Below are 12,174 nucleotides of genomic sequence, written 5' to 3'. Positions count from 1 at the left end.
CACTATATTACATAGACTTTCAATACTCTCCTTCAAACTTGGAAGGATGTAAATGAATCATTTCAAGTTTGGAAAGGAAAGAACTGAAATGCAAAGGATAAAGACTTTTTATAAACACATCTGCTATCTGATTCTTTGAGCTGACATACTCCAAAGCTATAATCTCATCTTCATACGCCCTTTTTGTATAATAACAATCTATTTCAACATGCTTAGTGCACTCATGAAACTCTGGATTCTTGGCAATATGAATAGCACTCATTGTCACAATATAGCTGATTTTTTTTTTCACATGAAATTCCTAATTCATTTAATAGCCATTGTATCCAAATAAACTCAGCTACAATTTGAGCCATTGCTCTGTATTAAGCTTCTACAGTGGACAAGGCAACCCTTTGTTGCTTCTTGCTCTTCCACGAGATCGAGGAGTTTTCAAGAAAAACACAAAACCCTGTAGTGGAAAGTCGACCTCTAGTGGAGCCTCTGAAATCAGTATCACAGAAAGCTCTTAACTCTTTACCAGACAAGGATGAGAAAAACATACCATAGTTCATAGAATCAGGGTTATCGAAAGCGCCACAAGACATGGGAAAGCGCACTTCCTTGAAGCGTGTTTCGGAAGCGCGAAATGTGGCGCTTCCGAAACGTGCTAGGAAACTCAAAAAAATTTGGAAAGTGTGCTTCCCATTTAGGGGAAGCGTGCACTCTTCCCATTTAGGGGAAGTGCGCTTTCCCCTTCTTTTTTCATTTTTGTTTTTCTTTCTTTTTTCGCTTCCCCCTCGCTTCCTAGGTCGCTTCTGGTTTGCTTCCATGGTCACTTCCGATTCGCTTCTCTTCTCACTTTTAAGACGATTCTTGGTTTGCTTCTAAGTCGTCCCGCACTTCTAGCTTCCTAAAATTTTGGAAGTGTCTCGCTTCCCGCTCTCGCTGCCCTGACTGGCAACTCTGCATAGAATTTCTAACATACCTGATGATTCTGAGTACGACTGCCAAGTGAACTCATCTGAGAGCACTCATAAATTGATTGACTACATGAACTGCATGAGTTATATCTGGTCTGGATATAGTCAAATATATAAGGCTCCCAACTAACTGCCTTTATACTAGAAGATCCTCTAACTCAACACCATTAGTTGCCCTTATCTTCAAGTTTGCTTCCACTGGGAATTTACTTGTTTTGGATCATATGATAATCTTGCTTTGACAACCAAATTTGTAACATACTTATGTTGGGACAAGTATAGTCCCCTTGGAGAGTAGGCTATTTCAAGCCCAAGAAAATATTTCAAACACCCCAAATCTTTCATCTCGAACATGTTGGCCAGTTTTTTTTTTGGTCTCTTCAGTCTTCTTTATGCCATCTCTACCGAGAATCATATCATCTACATAAAGAAGTAATATTCATTTTCCAAGAGTAGAGGAAAATACGAACAAAGCAAGATCACGATGACTCTGCTCAAAACCAAGTGATGTCACTGTTTAATTGAACTTCTCAAACCAAGCTCGAGGTTCTTGTTTGAGACCATATAAAGCTCTGCGAAGCCTGCACACTATGCCTTCTGGATCTAAGTATCGTTGTGGTAGTTTCATATACACTTCCTCTTGTAAATCCTCATTCAAGAATGCATTCTTGACATCTAACTGACAAAGATCTCACTGTTGTATGACAGCTACTACTAGCAGTGTACGAATTGTGGTCATATGAGCCACATGAGTAAAAGTTTTCGCAAAATCAATTCCAAAATGATGACTATATCCCTTAGCTACCAATCTTGTTTTATACCTCTCCACTAACCCATCTGTTTTTGTCTTTACCTTGGACACCCATTTACTGTCAGTAATAAATTTTTTTTAGGAGGTTTTACTAGTTTCCATGCTTGCATTCTTTCAAGTGCATTCATTTCATTAACCATGGCTCCTTGTCACTCTTCTTTTCTTGCTGCATCTGCATATGACTCATACTCAAAATAGAAATGGATTAAAGCTAAGAAAGCATGATGATGAGGTGCAAAAGACTCATAGGACACAAAATGAGATGAAAGTACAAAGGGTCTAGAACTTTTACTTACCCGAGAAGATGGTAACTCTAAGTTTTGTTGTTGTTCTGTATCAGTTGTCACAAGAATGAGATCAAGATTGGCCTCTTCAATTCCCTGCTCTTCCACTTGATCTAAAAATGAAATTTTAATCTCATGTTCATGTCTCCTTGAGTAGGTTTGACCAAACCAATTTTTTCTAACCAGGACTTGCTCCCCTTGACTCTCCGTCCTCTCTCTCTCACACCTTCCTTTTCTTCAAAGAGAATAAAAAAGGACAAGTCAGTCTCATTTTCTATCTTTTCTTTATACTAATTAAAATATATCACTCTCCTGAAAAACATGTCGAGATATCCACACTTTATTTCCAACTAGAACATAGCACTTATATCATTTTTTACCATCAATAAAACCAAGAAAGCAACATTTCACAACTTTAGGAGATAGCTTGTCTCAAAACATACAAACCAAACACCTTCAACACATCATAGTTTGGAGCTTTTTCATACATTTTTTGAAAGGGGGATATGCCTTCAAGTACTCCATAAGGCGTATGATTTATCTGATAAATCCTTAGTTCAACTGCATCCGCCCAAAACACTTTGGGTACTTCTCCACCAAATAGAAGAGTTCTTGCTGCCTCCGAGATATGCATGTTTTTCCTCTCAGCTATGCTTGGAGTGTAAGGACAGGACTCACTAGAGTCAGTTCACAGAGTTTTAATTTTAGCTGCAAATTGGTTCTCAACCATGGCACAAAAACTCTTAATTTTTTTTAAAAGATCACTTCTATTTTTCATAAAATATATCCATGTAATTCTTGTACAATCATCTATGAAAGTCACAAAATAGGATGTTCTTCCTTTTGACACAACAAGAGAAATACCCCATACATCTAAATATACCAAATCAAAATGATTTTCTGATTCCCTATCACTAGACTTGAATGCCGGGGCATGACTCTTGACCAATCTACAACTCACACAATCTTTAATATGATTTGACACAACTACCTTAGATTTTCCAAAACTTCTCGAGGACACTAAACTTTGCAACCTAGAGCTGAAAATATGCTTGTCTCTAGTGTCAGAAAACAGACTTATCCAAAACTGAAGCTCTATATACGATTCCAACTTCCTTCTGCTTTCTCATATCAATCCAGTCCAAGTAGTATAGATCTCATTTTATATGGTCAATTCCATCTTCTTCCCTGACAACTGATCCTGCACAACAAAATCAATAGAAGAGAATATAACATTACAGTTAAGTTTGGTACTTTGAGCCACGTAAATAAGATTCATAGCAAGGGATGGAACATGATAAACTTGAGAAAAATTGAATTTACTAGGATAAGAGTCACAAGTAATTGAACCTATTTTGGAGACAGACATAGAAGAACCGTCTGCAGTGCGAAAGATACCACTACAGGGACGGCAATTAGCTAGGACAGACTCATGAGGTGTCATATAGCATGAAGCCCCAAAGTCTATTAGTCAACCAGAAGGACCTGAGATACCTGAGAAAGCAGTACCAGAGGAGGCACGAGTGACAGAGGAATAAGGGTCAATGACTGATTGAACAAGAAGCTGCAGTTGTTGGATCTGATGTTGAATCTTCTGTTAAACCTGCCCACTACCTATCACTTCGCCACCAACCGATGATGGACCAACTGATTGCTCATCCTTGGGCATTATATCCTTTTAATAGAAGCTGTATATGCTTCACCTTTCTTTTTCTTGAGCAGTAATTTTTCATATGACCAAAGTCCTTGTAATAGTGACACTGAACAAAACTAAGGTCACCTCTTTTACCAAATCCCATCTCTCATCCTTCAGTCTTACCACCACCTCCTTTGCCATCCATCTGCCTAGATAAAGCCATGACATTATCCCCAGAAGAGTATGATTCATGAGACTTTATCTTAGTCTTTTCTACAATTAACTGAGGTAAGTGAGAATGATGCAAAATAGCACTCCTTGTTCCATCAAATTCTTGTCTAAGAGCCGTAAGAAACTCAATAACGATGTCAGTCTCCCTGTGCTGATCAAGAAGCCCTAAACAAGTTTGACATTATGTGCAAGACACATTTTGTACATTTCTCACATTTGTTCTGACCTTTCATAAGTGCAAAGGCATCTCAGATTCTCTGCATATTAGAATAAAATTCTTGAATGGACTTGCTTTCTTGGCACATATTTTTCAACTCTTGAGTGGGTTGATAGTGTTTTGCCTAGTTCTCTAGTCTATAGACTTGCCTGAGATATGTCTAAGCTTCTTTTGCCTCATGGAATTTGGAAATATTCATGAAAATTCTCAGTTCCACAGATCCAAGAATCCAAGCCTTAACTCTCGCATTGTTCATAACCCATTGCTCCATAGACTTATCAAAAACCTCATCAAAAACTTTGGGTTTTGCTTTTGAACCATCCAAATAGCCTTCCAAACCTTTCCCATCAACCACGGCTTTCAAGAAATCTGCCCAATATGCATAGTTTGCCCCATTTAACTTGGCTGGGATAATTTGAATCCCTTCCTTCTCCACGATATCACCATCAATATTACCAAAAATAGAAGGGATTAAGCTTACCAAAATTCCAACAAAAAGCACTTCAAGAGTCAAGTGGAAGTCACAAGACACAAACTCAACAAATAGAGCGCCAAAAATACCAAGAATATGTTATATATGAAAGTGTCACGACACAACAGGAAAAGAAAGGCACAACTATTTAACCCCAAATATCTCAATTGATAAGACAAACCAAGCAGCCACCACTTAGTATCTCATCAAAAGCTTCACCAGACTTCAAATTAGATGCATATCGTAGCCCCGGGTATACAGAACCATACAGTCATATATGCATTCTGATATGCAGCACAGGACTACACCACAATACTGCAGCCAATAGAGACATGCATCAAGAAAACTGAACTACAAACCCTATAAACCAGTCAAAGATTCAATAAAAACTCCCCAAATATCTCATTAGACTGCAGCAAACTTTAGTTTACAGCACTCTCCACAAAAAAACAACCCAGGTGCCTCAAACAGCCCAGAAACAAACAGAACCTACAGATTTCAAAGACTGCCCAGAAACTTCTATCTCAATCCAGAAAATAGAAGAAAATTTGTAGAAAATTCAAAACACATCCGATCAGCACAAGATTTGATTTGACAGTCCTGAAAACAAATTCTACAAAATCCCCAAATCAAATCAAAAAAATCTCACCAAGTCTGGTCAGGCATTCAGATGGATATGACGTCAACAGTGGTCTCAATGAAAAATGCAACTAGAGCTTGCTCTCCTCTCCATGAAGCCTTCTCCAATGTCTCCTTCCCGCTGTGAAATAGCTCTGATACCATGTTAGAAATAATAAGGGGTTAGAAGAGTTTCATTCCAAGATGATATCATCTGAGAGGAGATCTCTCTCACATAAAAGGCCGACCCCCTTCGAGTACCTCAAAAAGAAAAGAACAAAATGTCTAATATACCCCCTTCTTAATAGGGTATGTACATAAAGGTCTAATAAAGTTACTTTACACATGTCTATACTACACTATATTACATAGACTTTCAATAGTTACTACAGTTACTATTAAGTGAGATAAATTGGTGCCAAGTCCGTAGTGTTTGATCTTATTTCTGTGTGTGGAACTAGGTCCAGAAGTGAATACAATGGAAACAATACTTTATGCAATTCCAGTTATGTCCTAGTTCACCTGAAAAGACTGAATCAGCATGCTGAAAATTTAGCAAACAGAAATTACAACTTACAAACATCCCCAAAGATGAGTGGAGTAAGCCAAAGGCTTTGTTTGTTCAATCAATGCACCTAAGACAGAATTTGGCTCAAATATGAAATAAAAGAACACACTCTTTCAGTAATTTTCTTCAAGAATTTTTTTTATGTAAACGTATTTTTTAACATAAAGCATGCAGAAATTAATATGTTATGTTTATGCAATCAAAAGAAAATTTGTCCATATATGTTTAAGCAAAATAAAGGTATCGTGTGTATATCTGAACCTTGAAAATAATGTGATCAGTATGTGAAGGTCAAAAGAGAATGGCTCATCTCCTATGTACAGGAAAGTGTTCTGGTGGATTCTTATATAATCAGATAAACTGCAAGCTCTCATTGACTATGATCGGTTCCAGGAACACATGATAGACAATTCTTGTCTGGACACAAAGTAAAACTCTGGTGACTGATATTTAAGGATCTTGGTTAATATCTTCAACAGAAAATAGTGATCTATCCACGCCACTCCCAATAGAGAGAGGATTGGTTTTCAAAACTTTGATAGTTAAAGGGAGTATCACATGTGATTGCATTTGTATGATGACCTAGACTCTCAGAATATAAGACTTCTTACACGTGGAATTTAGAATGTTGATGGAATAGGTAATCCAGTTAATAATGGTCATTTTTTTATTGAGATATATCAATTTATTGATGCTGCAGTTTCTTTGGCACATAGAACTGCGATATATTTGCTATGAAACTTTAAGATTTTTTATAAATTAGGATATGAGACTACTTAAGGAAAGTATCCTTAATTGGATACCAACGGTATTGGATTTTAAAATTGTTTCGTACACTTTGGCTAACTGCCTAATCCTAGCTTTGTTTGTCAAATGAGGAACAGACAACAGAGAAAGAAAAAGAGAAATAAAAAAAAGATAAGTATTTCATGTTAAATTATTGTTAGGGAATCCAGCTGGTTATCAACTCGTAAAGAGCTCGGACTCGATTCAGCTTGTGACAAGCTCACAAGCTGAGCATGAGCAGGGATTTACCCTTAATGAGCCAAGTCTGAACAGGCTGAGCTCATCTTAGCTCGTTTACCAGCCCCAGCTGCAATCATAATGAGAGTTTTCGACATTCCCTTTACAATTTGGTGCTTTTCAAAAGGAACTAGTTAGGAACAGAAATTGGCACTCCCAAATAACTGCAACTGTTGCTCCTTTTCTTTTTCTTTGACAACTCTACATATAAAGGGCTGGCCTTTTGTGTTTAAGGCTTTAAGCCTGCAAGATTTTTGCTGATCTATTGAGATCCTTGAGTTGACTGATTGTATTAAATTTGTTTCTTTGTATGGTATTGTTTTTGTGGTTCATCTTCCCTGATTCCTTTGGTTTCCTCAGGTAATAATACTTGCAAGAGAATCTGGCTTAAAGTTGGAGCTTTCTGATATCCCGGTTCAAAGTCTTGTCCCAGAACCCTTGAACGTAAGAATGACAACTTCCTTCACTGTAAGTCAATGTGTCAAGCACTGTCCTTGGTATACCATTTCTGATGAGGTTCCTCTATCATGCAGCAATGCTCATCAGCTGAGGACTTTATGCAACAACTAGGAAAATATGATGGTGATATTGCAAAGCAAAGAATAGAAGCTGCAAATAATGGCGAGGTAGCTTATCATGATACAGCTATTCAGTTTTACTGGTTGTCAGTTTGTCACGTTTTGCAGGCTCTTCCAATTCTTTTTTTCTTTTTCTTTATTATTTTTGTTTGGCCATTTGTGATAACATTGATTTTTTTGTGCTAAAAGGTACTGAGATATGTGGGAGTTGTTGATGTGGTTAAGAATGAGGGAAGTGTTGCATTGAAGCGGTATCCAAAAGAGCACCCTTTTGCCCAGCTCTCTGGCTCTGATAACATTATAGCTTTCACTACAGAAAGATACAAGAAGCAGCCACTTATTGTTAGAGGGCCAGGTGCTGGGGCAGAGGTTACTGCAGGAGGCATTTTTAGTGACATCCTTCAGTTAGCTTCCTATCTTGGTGCTCCTTCCTAATGATGTTTTTTGGTCGAGCAAGATTATCTTGCTTTTCCTTTTGTCCCCTTTTTGAGTTGTGTTCAACTGTGGCTTCCCCTTTGAAACCATGTACACCAACAGCTTTTAAATTTTGATCTTCTCTCTCTCTCTCTCTCTCTCTCTCTCTCTCTCTCTCTCTCTCTCTCTCTCTCTCTCTCTCTCTGTGTGTGTGTGTGTGTGTGTGCATTTCTTGTTTCAGTTAAGAATTTTACAGATGATTCATTAATGTTGACTAGATGATGTATCATTCACCTTGAAAGAGAAAAGATTGATACTACCAGAATATAACCTAGTATCAGGAACCACTGAACCTGCCTTATTTTCTTCTCTCCGGTATATAGAATAGGAGACTTCATCAAATCAATTCTTATGCAATACAAAGATAGATCATTTGCCCTTCTGTAGAAGATGCCTGAATCTTTTCCATAAAACCTTTTCCTCGGTGATGGTCTCAATTTAGCATGAAACAAGCATGAACTAATTGGATACTTGTATGGGAAAACTCTCGAATTGGCTTGTCATCCCCATAAAGGATATAATACTTGTAAGAAATGGATGGTTATATTCCTTAGATTATGTTGTCTATGATATCACCGATGATCAGCTGTTGTTTGCTTATGAGCCATTTGCTAAAGGGTACTTTGGTGAAATTCACTGGAAAAACAATCAGCATGTTATTTGATGCACTCGTTTAGTTCACAACGGCAAGGCTTTTCTTATTTTCTGAGTAGCCTTCATCATATGATTTTAGTTGGGAAACTACCGTCACCGCAAATATTGTCTGACTATTTGCTTACAGTTAAACGTTGGTATGATGGGCTGTGCTGCCAGTGGGAGAGAGGAGTGATACCTCATCACTCCACACCACACTGCATCTGATGTAACTCCATTAATTTTACACTACTAAATGAATTACCTTTCTTTCAAAAAAAAAGACTATTTGCTTACAGTTTGGCTGGCATGGAATTTATTTAAAACGATCAAGTTTTTTGTGCAATGAAGGAAAGGGTGTCTTGGAGGCAACTAAAGTTAAAATTGCATGTAGGAATCAGACATGATCATTGTCAGAAAACATTAGTTCACTGCCTCATTGTGTTTTAAATAAGCCTTTGGGATGGCCTGCTACTAGTATGTTATGCCGTGTTCCATCCATCTGATAATTCAGTGTCATCATCAGGTTTTAGTCTGTGGACTGCATCGTTACTCGCTTTTGATCAGTGTGAATCTAGATACCATTTTCATATGAAGCGTGGTTTGATTTAATGTGTTTTCCAGGCACTGTCATATGTTTGTAAATTTGGCGAAATTAATAAAGCATGGGATTCATTACCAAACAAAATTTTGCAGTTTTAGAGAGTTTATTTATCTTGCCGACTTTTTGACATCTATTGGCTCTTAAAATTACAAAACTTCCTGTTCAACAATTTTATCCAGTAGCGTGCTTGTCAATTGTACTGCACAGTATTCATGACCTCTCCTAACAAGTGTTATTTTTCTTTCAAAATCCTATCAAGCTCTCTTACTCATTGTGATTCAAGTTACTGCAGTTGTCATTTGATTGCTTTTAGAAATTATAGCTTTTATATCCTAGCATTGGTGATTAGCACTATGAATGTTTAGCTTTTCTTTTGAAAAAGAACATTTTTTATGAAAAACGTTCCTACTTTACAACAAAAATGATGTGTTTCTTAAAAGACCTGCAATTTTAAAAAATCAACCCGATCTTCAAAACCGCAAATATTTGTTGTTAAAAAAACCATTTTAATCTTTGTACAACGAACCTCTCGAGGTTTGCATGATATATTAGTATGCTTCTTGGGTATCACACCCTTTCATTTAAAGGTAGATTCGCGCATTTTTTTTTGTGGGCTTCACAAAATTTGTATAACCAAATTTGCAAACCTCCTATTAGATACTTTGAAACATCACAAATATCATACTAAATTTGCATATATAACATAAAATTCATGAGATATAGTTCCAACTTTATGTTAATATATCATACTTTTGAAAATATTGTACTAAATTTACATGATATAGTGTGGACTTCTTATAATCCACAAGAAATCTGCAAATTAGGTACTAACTTTGCAAATTATGTCATTGCGAATATGATTGTTTGTAGATTTTCGTACAAGCATTAAATGTAAATTTTCTTTATTTATAAAAAAATTGATTGTTGGTGCTCTATGGACATTTTTGCATAAACTAGGGTTTATTGTGGTCTTCAACGAATGGTCCCCAATGTTTCCCCCCTGACAACAATTTTCGTTGACTATTGTTGGCGAATTATCGATGATGATTCATCGATGACACTTCATCGGCAGGTATTCATCGACAACACTTTATTTATAGAAAATAAAAAATCAAGGCATTTTTCTAATAGGCAGATTTTTAACGGTTGTACTTGTTATTTTTTTGAAACATCGTTTTGAATCATTTTTTTTTTAAACATTGGCATGAGTTAATTATGTTGTGGAAGAATTACATGGTTTTTGAGTTATCTTTGTATGCTCAATAGCTTATTCTATTTTTTTCATTGATTAAATCATTTATGTATGAGTGTCTGTGTGATTATGTGTTGCGTATCTCTTTGCTTCTTTTGGCTATTTTTTTAACGGGTTGAGGTTTTTTTATCTATAGGCTATTCTGTTTGTTTTTATAATATTTTTGCAATAGTCTATGCCTTGTTATCTATATTTCATGTGTTTTTATTGTAGAAAATTCTTAATTTGTTTAATATGGTGACTGAGAATACTGACTCGAAGGGGGGCCACACCCACAACATCTAATATTGTTGGAACACAATAGAAAAGGCAAAGGAAGAAAAATTATGCACTTGCTGATAGTTTGTATTATAAAGTACGGAGTAGGCTCGACACATGGGTAGATAGGGAGCTTGCTCCATTACCAAAAGTTTGGGTGCCCAATATTTTTTCACAAAAAATACAACATCGATAATTGAGACCCAGGCTTCTACGCTCAAACTCGGAGCAACTAACACTTTTAATACAAGCCAAACAACAACAAATATTTCATGTGTGGCCCAAATCTAAGGATGAGTGTAAAAAACATTTATTGATGAATATGTTGCTACATTGATGTCTCTCATCTCAAAAGTATCTGAGGGAGAGAGGGAAGGGGACTCAATGGTGAAGAAGTTTCATCCAATGGTTGAGTCTTAGGTTGTTGCTAACCTCAATCTTCAGATAGAGAAAGTTGAAGATGAGACCACATGACAGTGGCAAGATGAAGACAATACCATGGGTTGAAGGATTGAGTCGTGCATTCGATACCCAATCTTGAATGAAGGTAGCTAAGGCGAGACAACATTATTTTCTTTGCGATAGAATTGGGCACCTTGTTACCTAATGTCTAACTATAAGCAAGCACATTCACTTCACTGAGCATGAAGAGAACATAGACAGAAAAGGAGAAAGTGAGATTGTGGATAAGGATGAAGAGGTAGTCTATATTCGTAGCGATGATGTTTGCAACTTCATAATTAATTGTTATATGCTTAGTTTGTTGGATTTGAACTCTTCCAAACCTAGAGAGGATGATGCACCAACGTAGCATGATCTAGGGAGGTCCACTAAGTTCAAAACATCGCACATATATCACAAAGTTCACACATAATTTTATGCAAACCTCATTTTACTCTCAAACTTTGAAACATCGCACATACCTAACAAAGTACGCATATATGTCAGAAAGTTCACATAAAAGTATGAGCAAAATAGTTCAGCATAAAAAGTATTTTATAGTTTTACTAATATATTTTTTGGTTGTTATTATCCTACTTCTCATTTAATTCTCAATCATATTGTAAATATTAGTATATATTATATCGAATAAAAAAATTCCTATTTTTATAAATCTTATTAAACTTGTGGAAATGAAAATTTTTAAATTTTGAAAAAAAAAATCCACTTTTATATTGTTTAGCTACAATTATGGATTCAAGAATTAAAGAAAATGGATTAGATGCTCTTTTACAAATTTTTAAAGAAAATATGGCACCCAAAATTATTCAAATTGAAAACTAAAATACTAAACTATAACTTTATTAAGAGATATGTATACTTTATATGAAATAAAATTTGTTAGTAAAAAACAATCTGACATAATTGATCAACCACATAGCAGTAAAAATTTAGCATTAGCAATTATAACAAAAAAACAAAAACAAAAACAAAAACAAAAACAAAAACAAACACAAACACAAACACAAACACGATCATCTTTTAGTGGGCTTGATTTTTATTTACAACAAAATTATGCTAGTTTTATAACTAATGAAGAAATATAAAATTTT

The 12,174-nt window shown here is 35.9% G+C and overlaps 1 protein-coding gene across 2 annotated transcripts in view; it reads left to right on the top strand.

Annotated features, from left to right (window-relative positions):
- Positions 1-8,139, top strand: part of LOC149815845 (bifunctional aspartokinase/homoserine dehydrogenase 1, chloroplastic-like) — a 96,657-nt gene extending 88,518 nt beyond the window's left edge. For both annotated transcript variants that reach the window (XM_089990047.1, XM_089990046.1), the window contains exons 16-18: positions 7,183-7,266; positions 7,356-7,448; positions 7,590-8,139. In XM_089990047.1, the coding sequence (XP_089846173.1) occupies positions 7,183-7,266; positions 7,356-7,448; positions 7,590-7,835 (423 nt within the window). In that variant the 3' untranslated portion in view covers positions 7,836-8,139. The remainder of the gene's footprint in view (positions 1-7,182; positions 7,267-7,355; positions 7,449-7,589) is intronic.
- The last annotated feature ends 4,035 nt before the right edge of the window (positions 8,140-12,174 follow it).

The sequence above is a fragment of the Nuphar pumila genome, chromosome 15 (genome assembly GCF_984573655.1).
Source record: "Nuphar pumila chromosome 15, dmNupPumi1.hap1.1, whole genome shotgun sequence".
NCBI lineage: Eukaryota > Viridiplantae > Streptophyta > Magnoliopsida > Nymphaeales > Nymphaeaceae > Nuphar > Nuphar pumila.
This window is presented reverse-complemented; position numbering and strand designations above follow the sequence as displayed.